Here is a 22,647-nt window from a genome sequence, read left to right on the forward strand (position 1 = left end):
TATTTAAAAAGTCTTGGACCTGCTCTTTCCCAAAACTGAATGAAAATTTAATAATATTATGATTGCCACAACCTGGGGCACCTTCACTGAGATAAATTAATCCTATGTTCTTCAAAGAAAGTATCCCGAAAATATTCTATGAGCTCCCCAACAATTATTGTTGAATCTTTTTGACTATTAGACTGTACATAACTCCCAGAAGTATTCTTCATCTTCAGCAAAACTACTGCTATATCCTTGTTTTACCCTAATAAGTAATAATAGAGCCTTCTCTGTGTTTCCTAGCTTTCCGTCCTCTCTACATGTCTTTCATGATTCAAGTCCCAGTTTGTCATATTATAGCCTTCACTTGTAATGACTATCAAATTGTAATTGATTAGTTCTGTTTGTTCCATCGGTTTATCTGTTTTGTTTCAAAAACAAGTATTTAGGGGGAAATACTTACCTAGTTATGTAAACTGTTAGAACACTTGGGAACTTGGGGAAATTAGTGGTGATATCTTAGGGACAGTCCATGTCACAGTAGAGGAGGTGTTAGACATATTAGAATGTGTAAAGATGGATAAATCTCCTGCTCCTGACCAGATGTATCCAAGATCCCTGCAAAAGGCTAGTGAAGAAATTGCAGAGACCCTGGTTATGTTTGCATCATCATTAGCCACTGGTGAGGTCCTGGAAGACTGGAGGGTAGCAAATGTTGTACCCTTATTCAAGAAGGGCTGCAAAAAGAAACCGGAGAACTATAGACAATAAGCTTAACATCTGTGATAGGTAAGTAACTTGAGGGATAAGATGTACATGCATTTGGAAAGACAGGGTTTGATTTAGGAGTAGTCAGCATGGCTTTGTGTGTGGGAGATCATGCCTCACAAAACTGTTAGATTTCTTTGAAGTGACCAGGAAGGTTGATGAGGGCAGGGCAGTAGACACGGTCTATATGGATTTTAGTAAGGCCTTTGATAAGGTTCCACATGGTAGGTTGCTCTGGAAGGTTAGATCACATGGAATCCAGGGGGAGTTGACAAATTGGATACACAATTGGCTTGATGGTAGGAAGCAGAGGGTAATAATGGAAGGACGTCTGTGATGTTGGAGGCCTGTGACTAATAATGTGCCTCGGGTCGGTACTGCGCCCATTGCGGATTGTTATCTATATCAATGATTTGGATGAGAATGTATGAGGCATGATTAGTGAGTTTGCAGATGACACTAAAAGGCAGTATTGTGGACAATGAGGAAGATTATCAGAAAATGTTGAAGGACCTTGATCAGCTGGGGAACTGGGCCGAGGAATGACAAATGGTGTTTAATACAGATAAGTGTGAGGTCTTGCATTTTGAAAAGTCACATCAAGTAGGAGTTTCATGGTGAATGATAGGGCCTTAAGGAGTGTAGAGGAACAGAGGGACCCTGGGGTTCGGGTGCACAGTTCTCTGGAAGTGGAGTCCCAGGTAGACAGGGCAGTGAAGAAGGCTTTTGGCACACTGGCCTTCATCAGTCAGGGCATTGAGTACAGAAGTTGGGAAGTTGTGTTGCAGTTGTACAGGACACTACTGAGACTGCACTTGGAGTATTGTGTTCAGTTTTGATCACCTTGCTATAAGAAGGATGTTATTAAACTGGAAAGAGTGCAGAAGAAATTTACAAGAATGTTGCCAGGACTTTAAGTAAATGTTACTTAAGGGTGTTTGTATATTACTCATAGCAGCAACTTATTAATTTCAAAGATGTTGGAATAAAATAAAGGCGAATAAAATTCCTTGTGTTTTAGTGAAATTACAACTGGAGTAACATGTAGTTTTAGTCTCCTTATCAAAGGAAGAATCCATTTATTTTGATTGCACCCTGTCTCTAAGTTTATTCCTGAGGGAGGGTGCTATCTTATAAGAAGAAATTGAGTGATATCCTTTAGAATTCAGAAGAACAAAGAGTGTTCTTGTTCAATAGCATAAAACTTTTAGTGGGTTTGCAGGATAGACATTGAGATATTGCTTCCTCAGACTGAAATGGCCATAGTCTTAGGGTAATGGGTCAGCTCTTTAGGTAAGAACTTTTCTCATGCAGAGATGTGGTTGCTCAACACCAAGTATACTAAAGGTATATCAGGGCTTTTTATTTTTGGAAATGGGTAAAGGGCAGAAAAGAAAGATGGGCAATGACAGAATATTAGCCTTGATCTTCTTGACCAATGGTCACATCGAGGCATATGGTCTACTGAGAAAGTTCCTCTGTCAAGTAACCTGAAATTGCCCATGTATGCCACATAAAAGGAGGGAACATGCCTAAACTCTTATCTAAAATGAGGAAAAACTTTGGATAGAATAAATAAATGGATGAGAAGTGAGAACAGTAATCACAGAGACTGGGAAAGGGCACCATCTTTCTAGTCCCATTACTCCCTGGGTTGTAACATCCAATAAAAATACTATATTCAGTATCAAAGTAACCAAGTAAATACCTTATACAGAGGAACAATGATTATCCAGCATTCGATTAACCAAACGAAATACTCCCCATCAGGTTTTAATCATGATCTACCAACTAGGTTTTTTGATAAACGAAATTATGGAGTTATCAAAACAAACTTCTTGAAATAAAAATGCATTAATTAGTTAGTTAATAACACACTTAGTAACATAAAAGCATAAATGCTTAGTCCTATAACTATCCTCTTCAGGAAAAGAAAAGAATCTCTATGGATCTGTCAAAATGCTAGCTGATGGATTTTTCTTTGTATCAAAAGAATGAAGTGTGGAATGTGTCAAATTCTGTGGCTTTCTTGTTCTAACTTTTGCCATGACATTGTTGATTGTGCAATGTAGTGAAGTTCACTTTTGTAGTGAAGTTATTGATCATGCATAGTCATCTCTGGAGTCTTGAAGAAACAGCTCGCTCAAGAAAAATAAACTTTGTTTTTTTCAATTATTCTTTCAAAAAACAAAATAAGTTCATCCTGAATTTATGTGGAGGATTTTTTTTTGAGAAATTAGAGATCAGCTGGGCAGCTTATAGCAAGTTTTCCTTCTGCTCAACTTGTTCTTAGCAGGCTTTCCTCTAACCTACCCAGATAAAATAGTACTTTTCCAAACCAGTCCCATTGTGGTCTACAGCAAAATAAGCAGTTATCACCATGTGACTTCCATACACCTTGTTTTAAAATAAGACAATCCAATCTCCAATGTGAACTTGCAATAACCTCTTTTTAAAGAACTACTCCTGCTTTGTCCACAAAGTTTAAAATTAATTCCTTTTCTCAGACCCCTTCAAACTTAAATCCGCCAAGCAAAATCAAAGCACATTAATAATGACAATAATTGGCAAAACAAACCAACTTCCAAAAGGAAATTTTGTAAATACTCAAAGGAAAAGAGTTTGTGCATGGTACAACTATGTTGAGCTTGGGGAAGAAAAAGCATCTTTGTCACTTAATCATTCTACGGTTTTAATCAGCAGCCAAACCTAGGAACAAGTGGTTTAATCCCTTTATTCTTTGATATTCATTATATCACTAAGGCCGCAATTGTACGAATAATGAAGATGAGAAAAGTTCTGAAACATCAGCAATTACTGGCAGAGGTACTGAACCAACTCTCGTCCAGATTCAAACCCAGGGTTCCAGTTATTAAGGTACGTTAACCAGATACTTGCATACAGCTAATCTTTTACATTAATTTTTTTAAATTAAGTATTATCTACAAGGACAGCCAAAGTGGAAAATTATGACAGTTTTTCTTCTGCCTTTTGTGCGATTGCCTTACTTAGAAGGAACACACACTTGTTATTGATGACTTGAAAAACACATTAAACTGCACACTTTCCAACTTGTTTTTCAAACTCTTGAAAGTTTTTTCTTAGATAGAATTGTTTGGTGATTTTAAAAGGGGGTTGTGTAATTAGGTATAGAAATTTTATGAAGTAAATTTAAGTTTTTGCATTATTAGTGTTTTCAGAGATGGCAAAAATTATGAATACAAGTTACGTTGTATAAAAGGTTGGCTTCAGAAACAACATTCTTAATCTGTTAGTCACATTAGATAGCTGTCACACAGGAGGTGATGCTTAAAATTAATTTGCTTCTAAATCAGGCTTGGATTTTTATAGAAAATTCATAGTGATTTTAGGCTTATGGTCATTCCATGGCTTTGAGATGTTGAAGCAATGTATAAGACAGGAGCAGAAGTAGGCCATTTGGTCCATCAGGTCTGCTGTGTCATTCAATGAGATCATGGCTGATCTGATAATCCTCAAATTTCCTTTCTTACCTTTTCCCCGTGCATGTTGATTCTCTGACTGATGAAATATTGGTCTGTCTCATCCTTGCATCTACTTACCAGCCCTATTATACTCCTATGGTAGAAAATTCCACTTGCCTTCCCACTTATTTTTATCATTAGTAACTTTATCAAGAATTCATTCACTTCCCTCATCTTAATCATTAATTCATATTGTAAGTAATTGTCATTCTGGCACTGATCAGGAGGCTCTTCAGTAGTCACAGGTTGCCATGCTAATATACTACACGCAAGACTTTTGAGTTCTCTTATTAAAAAGGCTTACTGCAGTATCTTTTTGAATGCCGTTTGGAAATCTAAACACATTACATCAACTATTTTCCCTTTAATTATCGTGCTTGTTATCTCCTCAAAGAATTCTAATGAATTTGTCATAAGGAATTAGTTGGATTCTCTCACCCTGGTTTTGTCTTTGGACAACTTCAGTATAAGAATGGCTGTGATGGGCACTGATCATCAGCAGCAAACATCCCCATTTATGACGGAGGAAGAATTAATGGAGCGAGTGGCCGTTTTTTGTACTGCATTATTATGTGATTCTCAAAGGGCCACATATCTCTGTGCCATTGTGAATATTCACCACAAAATAAAATTGATAAAGTTGCTAACCAAAGACAGAAGTAAATAAAATTGATTTGCTTTTGTTTCCATGGATAAGGCAAGTATTTTATGGACCAGTTCAGGTAACAAATTATGTGTGATGCTGTCTCTTTAGCAGTCCCAAAGTGTTGTTGACATCCCCAAAATCGCACGCCCATATATCAATCACCATCTTCAATAGGGATGAAAAGAAGAGCAAAATAGTGTATTACTGGCTGAAATGAGAACACCTATAAAGAAAGAAAAAGTAACTTGCTGATATTAGAAGCCCAAGGCTAGTAATTCAGATTCCAGTGAATCTGATATTGATCTGCTAAATATTTAATGAAGCCAACCAAATCTATTTTTTTGCACTTTGCTAAATTTTCTGAAGACTCTGTAAAACATCCAATCATGGTAAATAAAATATACAACATAAGATTGAGTGCATCCAGAGCTGACCAAAGGATTTCACTCCTTATATTAAGATCACAATTTATTTTGTCCTTTTAAGCATTCATTGGTAAGACTGGCCATCCTACATATTTAGTCTGTAAACTATTGATAGAATTAACAAAGTTGGTCACTCAGCTGTCGTGCACATCTGGATTAGTGGTGCTGGAAGAGCACAGCAGTTCAGGCAGCATCTAAGGAGCTTTGAAATCGACGTTTCGGGCAAAAGCCCTTCATCAGGAATAAAGGCAGTGAGCCTGAAGATAAGCTCGGGGAGGGTGGGGGTGGGGAGAGAGTAGCATAGAGTACAGTGGGTGAGTACTATGGGTGAGTGGGGGAGAAGATGAAGGTGATAGGTCAGGGAGGAGAGGGTGGAGTGGATAGGTGCCTCTCTCCTGTCATGCACATCTCCTGTGTTGTGTTGGTAACTTTTAAAAATTATTCTGAGAAAGCAATCTTTGAATATTCCATTGGTTGGCTAGTCATACAGCATATTTTAACTATCACTGGAAGTTGGCAAATTGTTGAACTAGATTAGCCAAAGTTTTGGCTTTGGTCCTCAAATCTTTGCATATTGACCAATTTAATCATTTATGATTGAGACTTAGATTTGCAGTATAATTTGGCACAACTGAATTAGAATATATCTGTGACTATGTTGTGTTATCAGTGCAAAAGATGTAGAAAGTAATATTTCAAAAGAACTGTTAAATTGCACAAGATCAGATGGAAAGCTGTGCCAAAACAGAACAAAGGGAAACTATTCAACATGTCCAGGCAACATTTGTGGAGAAGGGAAGCTAAATTTCCAGAATCTGCTGAGACCTGAAATGCTAAATGCTTTTCTCTTCTTAGACTCCATCCAAATTGCTGAGTACTTTTAGTATTTTACTTTGTTTTCTAGTTTTGACATTTGTTGTGTTTGATTTTGTGGAACTGAGCTGTTGAGCTATTTATGATAGCCTGGCAGAATGACACATTGGTGGACAAATAGAAGATTTGTATGTGGTAAAATGTCTCCACCACTTGAACCAGAAGAATTCCAACAGTTGCTTGACTGTATACCATGAATTACTGCTAACCTGTGGTACTAGATCAATTGTTGGAAAGGCAACTAGAAGTTAGAGTTGATTCTCTGCACATTTGTATTGTCAGGTACCCTGTTTAATGTGTAAAATATAAAAACTTTGCAAAAACCTGATTATCCTAATTTTTCCTTTGCAGAAATGCATCGACATACTGATAGAAAAGGAGTATTTGGAGCGTGTGGATGGGGAGAAGGACACATACAGTTATTTGGCTTAATATTATAAGTGTCCAAATAAAACTTCATTCCTAAGACATGCTGGCTTTGAATACAGAGAATGCTATTAGTTTTGTGATAAAGATGGGAATGTAAAAGATTGCATTCTTGAACTCCATTGCAGCCAGTCTGCTGCCTGCTGGACCTCCAGTAAAAGAGTGGAAACCACCAGCCAGTCACATTTACTTTACAGAACTGTTCTCAGGATTGCTACATTTCAATATGTAAATATCAAAAGAAACCCCTAACCTTAATACAGTAAAATGATAAAAGAATTGAATCTTCTGCATAGGGGTTGCATGCTACTGCCTATCTGCATTTAAAAACCTTACTTCAGCTATACATGGCCACCACTGCTCTGAATGTAAGGGGCAGCAGGGAAAAACTAATTTATGAATGCAATGTTGGCAGCACTTTCCAAAAGCATACTAGTGAATTTGAACGAGCCCTTTAGAAAAATGTGTAATCTGCATTATCTGCTATGAGAAAAACCATTTGTATAGTGTGGTTCATTTTTTAATGTGTGATAAATAAAATTTAATGATTTCTGTAAATAATGACTTGATTTAATACTTAATTTGGTGGGGTTAAAAAGTTTAGATTGTAAGGTGCAAGTTGGATAGATTAACATTGGTTTCATTGTTTCTACATTATAATGTACTCAGTTAGTTATTACTTAAAAATATGCTAAATGCTCAATCACCTTGTTTACCAATTTTTAATAGTCCATTTTTGAATCAGTTAATGGAATAGAAAGATTTACTGCACATGTCCTATTAATTCTTTCCACTTGTTTATTCAGCATTTAAATTGGTGGCTGATGTAACTTAAAAAAAAACAGTATGGCTGCATTCTCAACAATTAAAAGTTTGAAGTCAGTATTGATTAGTGATTAGACCTTATGAATTCTATGCCTACAAAATATCATTTCCCCCATAAGGAGGAATTCACCTTTCTCTAAAATTAGCTTGATGCCAAGAAAGAAAGGGTCTCTTTCTGTTAAGGTTCTGTAAAGCTCATTGACCCTTGCTGTTTAAATTACCATAACAAATGAGCAAGATTAAGTTTGCAGATTAGAAAATTGGTCATATCTGGAGAGCTGACTGCTGGCAGATATTAGTGGGGTGGTCAGACAAGTGGCATATAATTCAATGCTTTGAGAAGTGTACAGGAGCAAGGGGACCTTGCTCCACATGTTAAAGAGCTCATTAGCTGTGAGGTTCAAGAATCCATTTATACAAAGCTATGAGCTTAGATGTTTCACATTGCACAAATGCTTGAAAGTGGGCTGTTATACTTTCATCAAGATTAGAGTGGTACTGGAAAAGCACAGCAGGTCCAGCAGCATCGGAGGAGCAGGACAATCAACATTTCGAGCAGGAGCCCTTCATCAGGAATCCCTCATTATTTATTTCCATGTCAAACCAAAACAGCAATATTTGAAATCTCATGAAAATTCAAGTTCTTTTTTATTGATAATTGCACCAACAGCTCACCATACTGGTGTATAGTAAAAGTAGGTATAAAACTGGCAGCTTTTGAAAAATGATTCATTTTTACAGTATAAATTATTGTCACAGTAGTTTTAATCAACCAGAGTTGTTTAAATATGTTTCCATACAGTACATAGAAATCCTGAAATATAAAAGCAGCTGCCTATAACTGAGGCAGTTTAATTTCATGGGATTTCCATTTCTCTCTCTATACCAACATACTTAAGGGCATCAGCTTGACTGTACCTAGAAAAATAAAAAAAGTGATCAATTCAGTCAAAATGTGCAGCAGCAATTTTCCAAACACTGAAAATTGTTCATCATGAACTCTACACCCTTCAGTTTTGTGATCATCTCTTGATGTTACTTCATTAGTCTCCAACTGTGTTAGACAAAAATACCATGGTGTTAGATTCATGTTTTAGTCATCTAACTAAAGGTAAATGTGAGAAATCCAAAAGTTCGAGTTGTTTCAAAATTCAGACAAAGAGGAAGAAACATTTTTCGAAGGTAATTTATGTTTGGAACACTATTCCACAAAGGATTGGTTCATTGAATATATTCAAAGGTCCAATTGTGTAGATTTTTGGTGGTTATGCAGCACTAAAGCCTCAATCAGATCAGTCCTGATTTTGTATAGTGTAGTAGGCCCAAGGAACCTGCTCTTATTTCTTATGTTATACAATAAGCATAACCGCACAGTAACACCTCTGGCTTCCTTCATTTGCATTATCTAACAATCCAGATGTATATTGTCAAAATTACAATATACACAACTACAAGTATACAGTTTTGACAGAAGTTTAATGAAGAACAGTTCCAATGTTCTATATTTCTGCCACTATTGACACTTCCATAACCTTCCAGGACAATGCTTAACTTGACCAGATAGTTTACACTGAACCATTTTGATATGCAACTTAATGTTTGAATTATTCAGGTCACCAGCTCTTTAAAAAAGTGAAGCTGGTAGTAATGAGTGACAGTATCACAACCCTCAAAACAGGATTTTTCTTGAAGAATTTCTGTTGACTAAGATTTATTCCTACTTATCAGTGACTTGGGGATCACTGCATCTGAAATATTGGAAAAACTAAATTTACACAGATGAACCAATTTCAAAATTATTTTGCTTTAATACTGCGCATTCATCATTTGATCTTATGACTCTAGCAATGCTCTAAGATATGAATACAATCAGAACATTTTGTCAAAAACATGAAACAAATCCTGTTCTCCCAAACATTTGTACTGCAAAATAAGAAAGTTCATACCTGTAGTCAAAGAATAATTCTTCTCCAGTCTGGATTGCTCTTTTGGCAAAGATACCAATTCTATGGTCTCCATTCACCATCATTACTAAAATAAAGGTAAAAATATGAAACATATTTGGATAAATTCTAGATTAGTGCCAACCATGACTCAGCTGGTCTGAGTCACCAAGTTTCAGATTCAAATCCAACCTCAGGGCTCAAAACAAAAAGGATGACAGTCTTCACACTATTGAGGATGCCATCTTTTGGTAAAAGATTTCAATTCCCTCCCAAGAGTTAAAGAGGAGCTACAGTGGAGTGCCCTGGCCAATATACATCACTCAATCCACAAAACTACTTCAATATGATTGACTATTAAATGCCCTATGAAATGGCCTTGCAAGCTACTCTATTGTACAAAAATGACAAAAGGAATACGTAGCTTGGACAATAGAAGTCCAAATAACCCTCAAGCCATCCTTCCAAATATCTGTGGGCTTACACAAAAAGGTGTGTAGAGGTAACTACAGACTAGTTTAAGAAAACAGTCTGCCATAGATACATCCACTGAATCAACTTTGATCTGATCTGTTGGTTGTTGGATCGCTTAACCCGGTTTATCGAACACAAGCAGTTCTATGTTGTTACTTCACCAGTCAAACTCCATTACAATAAATGACAAAAGCAGCAGGTGCATGGGAACAACACTACTTCTAAGTTCCTCAAAAAAAAACCTAATCATTATTTCAGTCCTATTGATGGATGCTTGCTTTAGGAAACATACCAATTTTCACAATTACTACATTTCAAAATTACTACTTTGGCTACAAAGTGGTTACTATTTAAGACAAAAAGTCATTCTCTTCTTTACATCATTTAAAATCCATTTTACTCCAATTTTATTCATGGATACTACAGTCAGCCAATGTTCAATTTGTGTTTCTAACAGACATAACCCTTGTACTCAGACACTAAGGAGGGGGCATGTGTTTTGTTTTTATAGTTACAATACAACCACAAAAGCTTGTGTGTCACTTTTGATACACTTATAAAAGCAAAATGATATTCACCTTTGGCATAACAGTTAGGATTGACAGAATGGTTTGCAAATCGTATTTTGTTACCCTTGCGTGTTGCATCAACAACAAAGTCTGAAAAAGAAATATTACAAACAGTGACTTTGAAATTATCATAATTCTGAATACTTTTATTTATTCAGATCATTTAATTTGGGAATGTTTATACCATTGTTCAGGTTGAAAAGGAAGCTGCACATATATTTGTCATAAACTTTGCCACGGCGATCAGCTTCATCCTGAGATATAATCTGAAAAGCATTTGGATTAATTATTGCATCACCTACATATTAGAAAATAACTGCATTGACATCTGTGACATTCACAAAACTGTGATTAATTCCGAGGGAATTGCAGTGACTTTCTTCAAGGTGGCACGGTGACATAGTGGTTAGCACTGCTGCCTCACAGCGCCAGAGACCCGGGTTCATTTCCCACCTCAGAGGACTGACTGTGTGGAGTTTGCACATTCTCCCAGTGTCTGCATGGGTTTCCTCCCACAGTCCAAAGATGTGCAGGTCAGGTGAATTGGCTATTCTAAATTGCCCGTAGTGTTAGGTGAAGGGGTAAATGTATGGGTGGGCTGCGCTTCAGCGGGTCGTGTGGACTAGTTGGGCCGAAAGGCCTGTTTCCACACGAGGTAATCTAATCATTAGAGGATAGTTCAAGTATGTGACTAAAGTGCAAAGAACTCAATACAGAACATTAACATCTTACCAACACTTTTAAAAAAAACAGCCACAACATAACATCCCAACTCAATGTCATGACAAATTAAAACATTTGTCCACATTGTTCCACATCATGTCTACTTGTGAAGCCACTTTCAAGGAAATATGCACCTGCACCTCTAGGTCTCTGTTTGGCAACACTTCCTCAGGCTCTACCATTAACTGCCTAAGTTCTACCCTAGTTTGTCTTATTAAAATATGACACCTCACATTCATCCAAATTAAACTCCATTTGCCATTCCTCCGTCAATTGGCTCATCTGATCAAAGTCCCACTGTACTCACATAATCTTTACTGTTCACTACGCCACTAACTTTGGTGTCATCTGTAAACTTATCAATCATACTTCCTATTTTCATACCCAAATCAATTTAAAAAATGACAAAAAGCAGTGGGCCTTGATAGGACACCAGTCTAAAAAGCATCCCTTCATCACCACCCTCTTAAAGCCAATTTCCTGACTAGCTTTCCCTGGATCCCATGTGATCTAACCTCAAATCAGCCGACGATGCGAAACCATGTCAAATGTTTACTGCTCCACTTCATCTATGTTCTTGGTCACCTCTTCAAAAGACTCAATCACGTTAGTGAGACATGATGTCTCACACAAAATCATGTTGATTATCCTAATCAGTTCTTGCCTTTCCAAATGCATACAAATCCTGTCCCTTCCCCTCCAAGAACTTAAAACACTATTGACATAAGGCTCACCATTCTATAGTGCCCTGGCTTTTTCTTGCAGCCTCTCAAATAATGGCGCCACATTAGCTAACCTCCAGTTGTCCAGCACCTTACTTATGGCCTTTGATGAAACAAATACTTCAACAGAGGGCCCAGCAATCCCTTCCCCACAAAGTTCTGGGAAATACCTGATCGGATCCTGGGAACTTAACTACCATTTAGCATTTTAAGACCTCCAGCACCTCTTCTACGATATGAGCTCTTTTCAAAAGGTCACTATTTATTTCCCCAAGTTCCCTAACTCCCATGTCCTTCTCCACAGTAAACACTGACATGAAGCACTCATTTGGTATCTTACCAATCTCCTACAGTTCCACAGAGACAGCCACATCGATTTTAAAGGACCCTTGTCTCTCCCTATTTCTCAACCCTACCACTGTAGGGAAATTTATCAAACTGCATACTGTATCTGTACCTAAGACAAATTTTCTCCAATTAAATATTTGGACTGTTGAAACCCATTATTTTCCTGTTTCAAACAACGTTCCCTTACGACTGATCACATCCCTCTCCCTCGCATCAGTATAGGGATTAAACCACTATTTGAAACCTCATTATCACAAGATGACCTTTCAACCACATATGTGCCATGACCTGGACTGCTTGTTTCCATCTCAGTTATGACTTTGCTCACCTACTGTGAAACCCTTATCCATACATTTGTTAACCTCAAATTCAGCTATTCCAGTTCACGTCTGGCTGGTTCCCTACATTCAATCCTTTACAAACTAGAGCCAACCAAAATCTTGTGGTCCATACCCAAAGTCTCATTAAAACGATCACTGATATATATTGGTTCTCATTTAAGCAATTTCTTGCTTTTGAAAATTCCTAATCTGGTTTTCAAATCCCGACACAGCTTCACTCTTTGCACTCTCTGATGTTCTTCCAGTTCCATAGCCCTTCCCTCCCTCTGTAATCTTCTCCTCTAGCCCCACAACATTCCCAGATATTTGTGACACTCCAATTCTGGCCCAAGTACACCCAGTTTAAATTACTTCACCAGTGTAACTGCACCTTCTTGCCTAGGAAAGTATGCTTGCTAGACATCTCCAAAACATGATCTCTTTAAGGCAATCCTTCAGATCCACTCTTGGTCACCTGGCCTCATGTTGTCAAGTGGCTTACTGTCATTTGTTTTATAATACGCCTGTGAAACAATTCAATGTTTTATTATGTTAAAGGCACCATATAAATGTTAACAGAATGAACTGGTGCAAATCCGTGCAGAGAAACTGCAAAATATGCTGATCAGTTATTCGAACAAGGAACAGAAATCAGACTTGTAGGACTGAGAAGTGGCATTGCAGACTGAAATTAAAAGATATAAAATCATTAAGGGGATTTATTTAGGAGAGTCAATGAATATAAAATCAAGCAATGTTGAATTTGTGCTTGGATACATCATAATGGTATAGTGCCGATTTTAATTGAGGTAACAACCACCTCCTATTGGGGAGTTCCAGATATCCACTTCTTTTCCATACAAAATGATATTTGCTGTATTCATCTTTTATTTTAAACAGCAGGTTCTGCTGTTTTGAAATAGACAGCTCCAATTCCCTTTAATCATCTTAAAAGGTACCTTATTTATTTAAACCAAATATTAATGTACCAACTTAATTCTGTGGTAGTTCTATTCATTAATCCAGAAACCAACCTGAAGCGAGCATACAAGAAAACAAAGTAGTTTCCATATGTATTTGTTTCAGCTTTGGAAATGAGGCTGAAATACAATCCCACTTACTGAAAATGAATCTTCAGATGTATTGTCAATTATGAACATTGTGCAGCAATCAAGCAATCCAATTTCAAGTGAATATCAGTCAACAGCATGATTTGTAAAAACAAGTGGTTATTTTACTTAATACTACTCCAAAAAAGGTGATGTAGACAGCTTGCTTCAGTCAAATTTAACAGTCCCTTTAAACTGCTTCCCCAATTAAAGATCGCCACTTCATCAAAACAATTAGTTAAAACACAACATAAAAAGTTACTTTTTAATATATGTAGCAAATTATAGAATAGAATCATAGAACCCTACAGTGCAGAAACAGGCCATTTGGCCCAACACATCCACACCGGCTCTGAACAGTATCTCACCTACACTCAAATCCCTGTCCTATCCCTGTAACCCTGCATTTCCCATGGTTAATCCACCTAACCTACACATCCGTGGACATCATGGGCAATTTAGTATGCTCAATCTACCTAACCCCGAACATCTTTAGACTGTGGGAAGAAAACTGAACACCTAGAGAAAACCCACGCAGACACTGGGAGAATGTGCAAACTCCACACAGACAGTCGCCAGAGCCTGGAATTGAACCCAGGTGCCTGGCATTAAGGCAGCAGTGCTAATCTAAGCCACTATGTTGCCCTTGCAAGCTTTGCAATTCTGAGATCTGTAGCATTTTAATGATGGCAGCTGCCACACATTTTTCACTAAGATGGTTGTACAAAAATAGGTCAAACATGCTATGAATCTGCACAAATAAACCTAGTTCAGCCAGTTTTATAAGTGACTGAGAATGTGCAATTACTTGAAAATGCCATGCCATTCAGTACTCAAATTGTTACTAGGCAACAAATTCTGATACTTAACCCTAAAAGGAATATGTGACGTTTCAACATACCTCTCCACAATATTCAGAGATGAACTCATTTTTCTGCACCGGTTCTTTGATGAAAATGCCCCATCCAGCCACATCAGATGGTGCAAGCAGTAAATGCTATCAGACAAAAACAAAAAACTTTTAATAAGCTATAAAATGACTTATAATGCAAATGAAACGATTAATAAAACAGATAAAACTGCCCACAGTGCAGTGCTCAGAATATTCACAATTAAGAGGGGCATTGTGGACATTAATTCATCATTGAGAGCTAGAGATGGAAAATAATTGTAATATGGCTACATAAAGTATAGGTTTCACAAATAAGTAATGAAAGATATAATTCAATAGTCTAATAAAGAAAAAAAGGGTTATTAGCTGTATTCTTAGATAACTATTGCAGTGAAAAGAAGGATTTAAGATAGAGACAGAATCCCAATGGATCAACAAAGAATGGTTTGGGGCGAGTGGGGGAGGAAATCATACTAAAAGTAGTATTCTACAGACTGCTAATATTGGAAGGGAAGTTGAAGAAAAAAAAAGAAAATCTATAAAATGAATTTTTAAAAATTGCAAACTGTAATAGTTTCCAAATAAAAAAAGCTAAAGGGAGAGTTTTTAGCACCACATTCAGGATTCCTTTCTAATTCAAAGGTAAGAATCAGTGTTGGATCCAGTAATGGAAATGAACCAGAACAAATAAGATTAAAAAAAATCTGTGCAATGATCAAAAGGTAATAAAAAACCGAGCAATTGAAAAAATTACTTAGGACAAGAATACAATAATGAACTGGCATAAGAAACAAAGTGTGACATGGAATGAAAACAGAAGTAGAAAAGAAATTAGTGGGAAGAATGTAGAGAACATTTTAAAAAGATAATCAAAAGTTCAAACAAAATGCATTCTACCAAAAGGCAGAAAGAAACTAGTCAATAAATAAAAACCATCCCCAAATAAAAAGATAGTTGGGGTAAAATGAAAACTAAAAATAAAAAATTTGTACAAGTACTCCTTATAATCTCCAAATACAACACCCTTTTGTGATAAATCTGCTTTATCAACATCTTTTGAAATTCTGCAATCAAAGTGACAATTTAGTGACGGAAGTAGTGAGTAAACTTCACTAAGCTAAGCAGCAAGTTCCATGCCCATAAAAACGTGATACTCAAGTAGAACAAAATGGGCCAACAGTATTTATCAATGGAGGATATGTGTAGAAGTTTCTCAAAGCAGAAAAACATAATTCTTCATGCTGATGTTTTGAATACGTATGCATAATCAAATCAATCACAACACATCCAGAAATAGAGTCCTTCATCAGTTTGTTACCATGTAGAAGTACACATCCTGGACTTCTGGACACATTTTTAGAAAACAGATGAGAATTACATTATAATCAAATGACAATTTGTCCTTTCTTCTAACTCCCATGAGGTGGTGTTAATGTGCAGTAGGGAGAAGTCTTATGTAGAGTTAATCACAGGAACGGCAAGCTTAATTAACAATAACTCACTAGCTTTAGTTTCATTCCTTAATGCGGGGACTGAGTTTTAGCTCCATTTTGACAGTCAGCACTGCTCAGATTTAATTTGGGATAACTGATCCATAATCACATACAAATTTAACTTAGAAAACAAAAAGGAGCACTAGGCAGCCATTTGGTCCTAAAACCTCTTAATAGCTTCTCCAGGACACACCTCAAACTAACTGGTCTACAGCTTCTTGCTATTGCCACCCCATTCTGAATAACAGAGGTATATTTGTTACTTTCCAGACTGATGGACTATTTCCAGAATACAGCAAATTATGGAAAATTAGCAGTAATACATGAACTTGATTAACTATTTCTTTAGAATCCTAGGACGAGGCCCACCAGGACTTGGACACTTGTCAACCTGCAACCCTATTAATTAGCTCAGTATTGCTTCCCTCATGATCATAATTTCACTAAGCTCCTCATTCCTTTCCAACTGCTAATTTATGGCTATTATTGTGATGTTTCTGTACTCGACACATCAAAGCTTGATTAGATAGTTTGAAAATACTAGCCAAAGATTTATTTGTCATGGTGATAGGGGGAGTGAGTGTCCAGGGTCAACATGGAAATACATTACATCGATGCAAGAATGCCTACATTATAAATCTGAACAGGGTATTATGGCTTTAACACTATGAACAACAGAAACTGTCAATTATTACCTTTTTGGATCCTCTTTGGATGCTGCAGTTCTTGCAGGACACATTCTTACTATCCCAGTGATCAGCAGCTCCACAGGTTTGGCACAAGTCAGGATCACACTCACGCACGGCAAGATAACAAGGACACTGCTTGGTATTACACTGGGCCTTGCAACGACATCCAGGGAATCGGTTCTGACCTAATGGAGGAAATTTTGCTTAATAAAATATTGTTGTAGTTACTAAAGCTTACATTTTGGACGCTCTCTCATCTTAACAGGTTCACTATTTCATCATACCTGGTAATCAAATGGCTAAATAAAAGATCAGTTACTTAATTTCACTTTAAGAATTAACCTTGAATCCAAATCATACACTAGCCAGGTTGCACGAAAGAGTTGCCTTCAAGTTAACTTTAATGCCATCAATATTCACAGCACTACAATTTGAGAGAAACAACCAACAAATGAAATTGAAACAGGTATATAAATGGTAAGTATGCATGTATGATCCATCACCTACAGCATATAACCGCAACAGATTCCTGCAAGTGAAAAAACATTGTTGTCCTTTTGCCTTTTTATTCTAAATTATTACTTATTCACTGAACACAAATTTCTCTCAGATGGTTTGGAATTTAAGTCAACATTTTACCAATTAGTAATCAGATTCATTTTCATAATTCTAAAATATTAGCAATGATTCTGTCCACTGCAGTACCATTTGCATTGCCAGTTTATAAATTATTCAAATGGATTACAATTGGTATGAAAATGCCATTGTCCAGAGTAATGGAATTACTGGAGACTCATTATCACCAGTAAGGTGCAAACAAATGCTAAGCAAGCTGAAAACAACATTTCATTGAATCCCACTAGATTCCAAATTAGACAGACTTTTACTTGATTTCCCTTTCCAATAAGATGATTGCCACGCTACAGAAAATGCTCCTGATCCACTTGTAATAATTGAGAAATATACTTGATTTATTACTCCGATGAGCAATTCTTTATCAGCAAGGCAGAAATTAACAGCAAGATGTTGAGAAAATTTAGCAAAATCAAAATATAATAGGAATGTACAGAGAGCATGGAGGTTGCATCATTGACTCTATTCAAGACATTAGACAAATTTTTGACTGCTAAGAGTTATGAGGGGCAGGCAAAGCAATGGCCACAATCAGATCAGCCATTATTTTAATGGTGAGCAGGTTGAAGGACAAAATTGTCTACTCCTGCTTTTCCTTAGGATTCTTCTCCAAAATCTGTCAATTTAAGCTTTTCTACAATTCTTAACTCTTGCATATTTATTTTAATCACTTCATCGGTTTTTCACAATTTGTCCATCCAAATCCTTCTGTAACCTGATATATCTTCTGTGAAGTGTCTACAACTCTACTACATTAAAAGGCACCGTGTAAATGCATGTTGCTATTGTAAATAAAACATTGGCTTAATTACAATAGTCAATTAGAGGTTCAAAATTCCAATATTTACCATTGGAGAGTTTGCAGATTTCAAAACTGGTAGGAGCAGTGTATAAATCAATAAATAGGAGCAGGTTAAAAAGATTAAAGCAATAATTATGGGTAACTTTAATCTTCATATTGATCAAGATAATAAAGTTGGAAAGTGTAGCTACAAGAAATTCATTTCCTAGAACGAGTCATGGAGTCAAGTAGGGATTAAGTTATCCTGGATGTGGTAATGAGTAAAAGATCTCCTACAAACTATTGCTCATAAGATGATGAATTTAATATTCAATTTGAGTGAAAGAAATCCTGCATTGGAAAAAAGCACAATAAAATGAAAACAAAATTAGCTAAAGTGGACTGGGCAGATGGATTTAGTAGGACAAACACTAAGCAATCATTGGTAGACATTTAAGGAGACAATTCATGACTCAGAAAAAATACAATCCAGTCAGGAGGAAAGAATCTGAGAAAGCAAATGATTCAACCATGGCTAACTAAGGAAGTTAAGAGAATGGAGGTGAAAAAAACAGACATATAAAAAGGAGGCAAAAAAAAAAACCTGTGACGGCCCTAAAGACTAGGATAAATTCAGAATCCAGCAAAGAACAAAAAGAAAGTCCACAATGGTTTACCAAACCATAGAGTTGTTTTCTCAGAGATGACTGGTAGTGGTTTAAGGTGAGAGTCAGCACACCTCAGGCAAGGAGAGAGGTTGAGAAGGGCAATCCTCCATGGTAACATCAGCTAGTGTGGAAATTGAAACCATGTTATTGGCATCACTCTGCATTGCAAACGAGCCAGTCAACAGAGCTAACTGATGGGAGAAACTCAACTATAATGGCAAAGTAGCCCATATATGAAAACTAACAATAAGAGCTTCTTTAAATATGTAAAAAATGGAAGTCAAAGTGGACATATGCTCCCTTAGAAAAGGAGTCTGGGGAAACAGTTATGGAGGAACAAGGAAATGGCAGAGGAGTGAAACTCATATTTGTATCAGTCATTATGGTGGAGGAATTAAGTGCCATCATGATCACTAGAGAAGTAATAATAGACAAACTAGCAGGGCTAAAGACCAGCAAATCCCCTGATCCTCATGGCTTCCATCCTGGAATCCTAAAAGTAGCAGAGACAGTGGGTATATTGGTGGTAATTTCCAAAAACTCTTGGATTCTGTAATATCAAAGAATTGTCAATGTAACACCTCTATTCAAAAGGGGAGCAAGTTAAAAGCCAAATAACTGTAGGCCAAATAGTCTAACACCTATTGTTGGAATAGGTTATTAAAGAAGTTAGGAAAAAAAAAATCAATCTCACCAAACAGTCATCATGGCTTAATGAAGGGGAAATGGTGTCTGACTAATTTATTAGAGATTTGCAAGGAAATCTCAGAGTGGATAAAAGGAAACCATTAGATGTGTTATATATGGACTTCCAGAAGATGCTCAACAAGGTACCTCATAAGGCTCTTATGGTTTAATCTTCTATCGTGCTGGGGATAGCATGCTGACACGGACAATGGGACTGATTAAAAAGGGAGGAAAGCAGATTAGAAGATTAAGCTTGCCAGAACCGTAAAGCAACAGTAAAAAGCTTCTATAGTTAAGCAAGGAGAAAAAAAGTGAAGACAAGTGCAGGTTCATTACACAATCAGAAACAGGGCAAGTTATAAAATAGAACAAAGAAATGGCAGAGTAATTAAATACAGACTTTGTAAGGACAGACCACAAATTAATACAACAAAAACGGTGGAGAACGCAGGATTTGGAGAGGAAAGAATTGAAGGGAATCAGGGGTAGAAAGGGAACAGTGTTGGGAAAACTGATGGGATCAAAGGCTGAAATAATCTTCACAGCCTGACATCCTACATCCCAAAGAACTTAAAGAAGTAGCCACAGAAAGTGTGGATGCATTTATAGTCATCATCTGGGATCCTATAGACACTGGACCTGTTCCTATGGATTGGGTTGCAACTGAGAAACTAGGAAAGGTATTAAGGTGTCTATATGGTCTACGGTCAATGGCAAACCATCATGAAGCTTGACACCATACAGGACAAGGTATCTCACCATAGTTTAAGTCATTAGGTAAGATATATGAGTGTTGAAGATAGCAAACTGGCATGCATACAGAATTGGCAGGAAACAGCAAGTGCAAATTAAGGGTTTCTTTTTCAGGTTATGAACCTGCAAACAGTGGGGGGCCCCATAGCGATCAGTTCTGTGACCACAGTTATTTATAATATATATTAATGGTTTACAGGAAGACGACAGATATACCGCAGTCAAAATTGCAGATGACAGAAAAATTTTTGGAAAGGCAGACTGTAAAAGGGATACAAACATACATTATACGAAGATTTATTGATAGGTTAAGTAAATATGCAAAAATGTGGGAAAATGTCAAGTTGTTCATTTTGGAAGGGAGAACAAATAGATTTAAGTGGACAAAAACTGCAGAAAGCTGCAATACAAAGGGACCTGGGAGTACTTGTGGACAAAACATGGAAAGCTAGCATACAGGGCAATCAGGAGGGTTAACGGAATTTAATCACTATTTCAAGGGAGCCAGAGCACAAGAGTAGGGAAGTCTTAATTCAAATATACGTGGTAATGGTGAGATTATATCTGGAGTATGGAGCAGTTTTGGTCCCCTTATTTAAGGAGCAAGATTATTTCATTGGAGATAGTTCAGAGAAGGTTCATGAAGATGATCTCCAGTATGGAGAGATTGTCTATTGAGCAAAGACTAAACAGATTGGGACTCCATTCATTGGAATTTAGAAGCATAAGATATGATCTCATCGAAACAGAGGGATTTGACAGGCTAAATGCTGAGAGGGCATTTCTCCTCATGGGGGAGTCTAGGACCAGACAGCAGAGTCTTAGAATAAAGGGAACAAAAGGAATAAACCAATTTAAGATGGAAATGAGAAGCAATTACTCTCTGCTCCAATAACAATTTCTGAAAACTTCTGTTACTCACCAATAACAGTTTCTCTCCTTTACCCGCTGGAACTCTCGCTGCCAACCATCCTCTCACGATATTCTGTCTCCTCTCCTCTGAACCTTGCCTCTCTTTTATTTTAATTACAGGAGGAAGGAGGGATGGAAACAGTAATGTAATGTTTGAGGCTAACCGTACCTTAACAGCAGGTTATTCCATGATACCATTCATACCCATGCTGACTGCCAAGTCCACTCCCAGAATGCAAACAAGCAATGTCTCAGCAACCTCTGGTTGGACAGTACCACTTCAGGTTAAGGTTAATGATTTAGATCTGAAATGTGAAAGCCTTTTCCCTTAGCAGATTCCAAGTCTGGAATCCTCTACCTACATGGCATATTCATCATCGAATATATTTAAGTTAAGATCAATAGATATTGACCTCCAAGGAAATGAGGACAGGACAGGGAAGGAGAATTTCAGCAGTGATCATATTTTGCATGTCCAATCAGGTTTAAGGTGCTGTAAAGCCTACTTGCGCTTTGATTTCTTACCTTTCTTGTATTTTCCCATTATACAAGATGAAATGCACATTGACTTGCAAGATGGTGCCTAAGTGAAGCCAGTTTGGAAGAATAAGGTCAGGTGCAAAAGCAGGAGGGAGGCAGAACAAAAGGGAAAGTCTGTGTGGGATGGAGACAGTGCAGTGCTGTTGATTTTTCATGATGGACATCAATAAAGCATATAAATGACATTTAATTAGAAAAAAAAGACACTGCAAAATGTAAAAAAGACAGGGCAACAAGTTATAAATACATAAGAAGGCAACTTTAAATGAAGACTACCTGCCCAAGAGTTTCAGTCCATCCCTTCCCTGACCAAAACAAAAAAATTCTAACAACCCAAACCTGGTCTGCCAAATATTCCATTGGTCAAACATGTTGAAGGAGATAGATTAGAATATGCTGAACATGTCCAATAACATGGCTGCTAACCCCCTCACAAAAACCCATCATTGACAAGATCTAGCACCAGATCAGCTGTACCAGCTCAATTTTCCACAAGCTACACAACCAAGTACTTGGCAACAAAGCACACTGGAAGTCAACAGAAGTCTTAGTTTATCGAGCAGTTAGCATCAAACTCCTGCTTTTGTCAATGATCTAAAATGTATTCTCCTATGAAAAGATCTCTAGTCTCCACAATAAATACAGATAGGGAAGCAGCCAGGTCAGATCAGTGCCTCCTGCAGTGAAGAATTCAATACAAATACTGCATTACAAATTTTATTTCAGTGTTTCAATAGTTAGTGCATCCTTAAGTTTTTTTTAAGAAATGTTAATATCACTTTGTTGATATTTTCAGGGATTATATCCCAGCATCAAAAATTGCCATGCAGTGCAAAACTAAATTGAAAAAAGGCCATGTAAGTTGCTAATAGTCATAACATATTATGGTCATTGCTAGCCATGTGCACACTGGCTGGAGGGACTTGGCAAAACCCACAAAATT

At 37.0% G+C, this 22,647-nt stretch overlaps 2 protein-coding genes across 2 annotated transcripts in view; one reads left to right on the forward strand and one right to left on the reverse strand.

Annotated features, from left to right (window-relative positions):
- The window catches only part of LOC122549915 (cullin-1), a 125,331-nt gene extending 117,823 nt beyond the window's left edge, over positions 1–7,508 (forward strand). The window contains exons 21-22 of the mRNA XM_043690138.1: positions 3,514–3,627; positions 6,549–7,508. Of these exons, the coding sequence (XP_043546073.1) occupies positions 3,514–3,627; positions 6,549–6,629 (195 nt within the window). The 3' untranslated portion in view covers positions 6,630–7,508. The remainder of the gene's footprint in view (positions 1–3,513; positions 3,628–6,548) is intronic.
- Positions 7,509–8,215: 707 nt separating this feature from the next.
- The window catches only part of ezh2 (enhancer of zeste 2 polycomb repressive complex 2 subunit), a 53,551-nt gene continuing 39,119 nt past the window's right edge, over positions 8,216–22,647 (reverse strand). The window contains exons 14-19 of the mRNA XM_043691006.1: positions 16,737–16,915; positions 14,558–14,653; positions 10,619–10,700; positions 10,444–10,524; positions 9,395–9,479; positions 8,216–8,366 (exon numbers count right to left, since the gene is read on the reverse strand). Of these exons, the coding sequence (XP_043546941.1) occupies positions 8,306–8,366; positions 9,395–9,479; positions 10,444–10,524; positions 10,619–10,700; positions 14,558–14,653; positions 16,737–16,915 (584 nt within the window). The 3' untranslated portion in view covers positions 8,216–8,305. The remainder of the gene's footprint in view (positions 8,367–9,394; positions 9,480–10,443; positions 10,525–10,618; positions 10,701–14,557; positions 14,654–16,736; positions 16,916–22,647) is intronic.

Source organism: Chiloscyllium plagiosum, chromosome 5 (assembly GCF_004010195.1).
Source record: "Chiloscyllium plagiosum isolate BGI_BamShark_2017 chromosome 5, ASM401019v2, whole genome shotgun sequence".
Taxonomy (NCBI): domain Eukaryota; kingdom Metazoa; phylum Chordata; class Chondrichthyes; order Orectolobiformes; family Hemiscylliidae; genus Chiloscyllium; species Chiloscyllium plagiosum.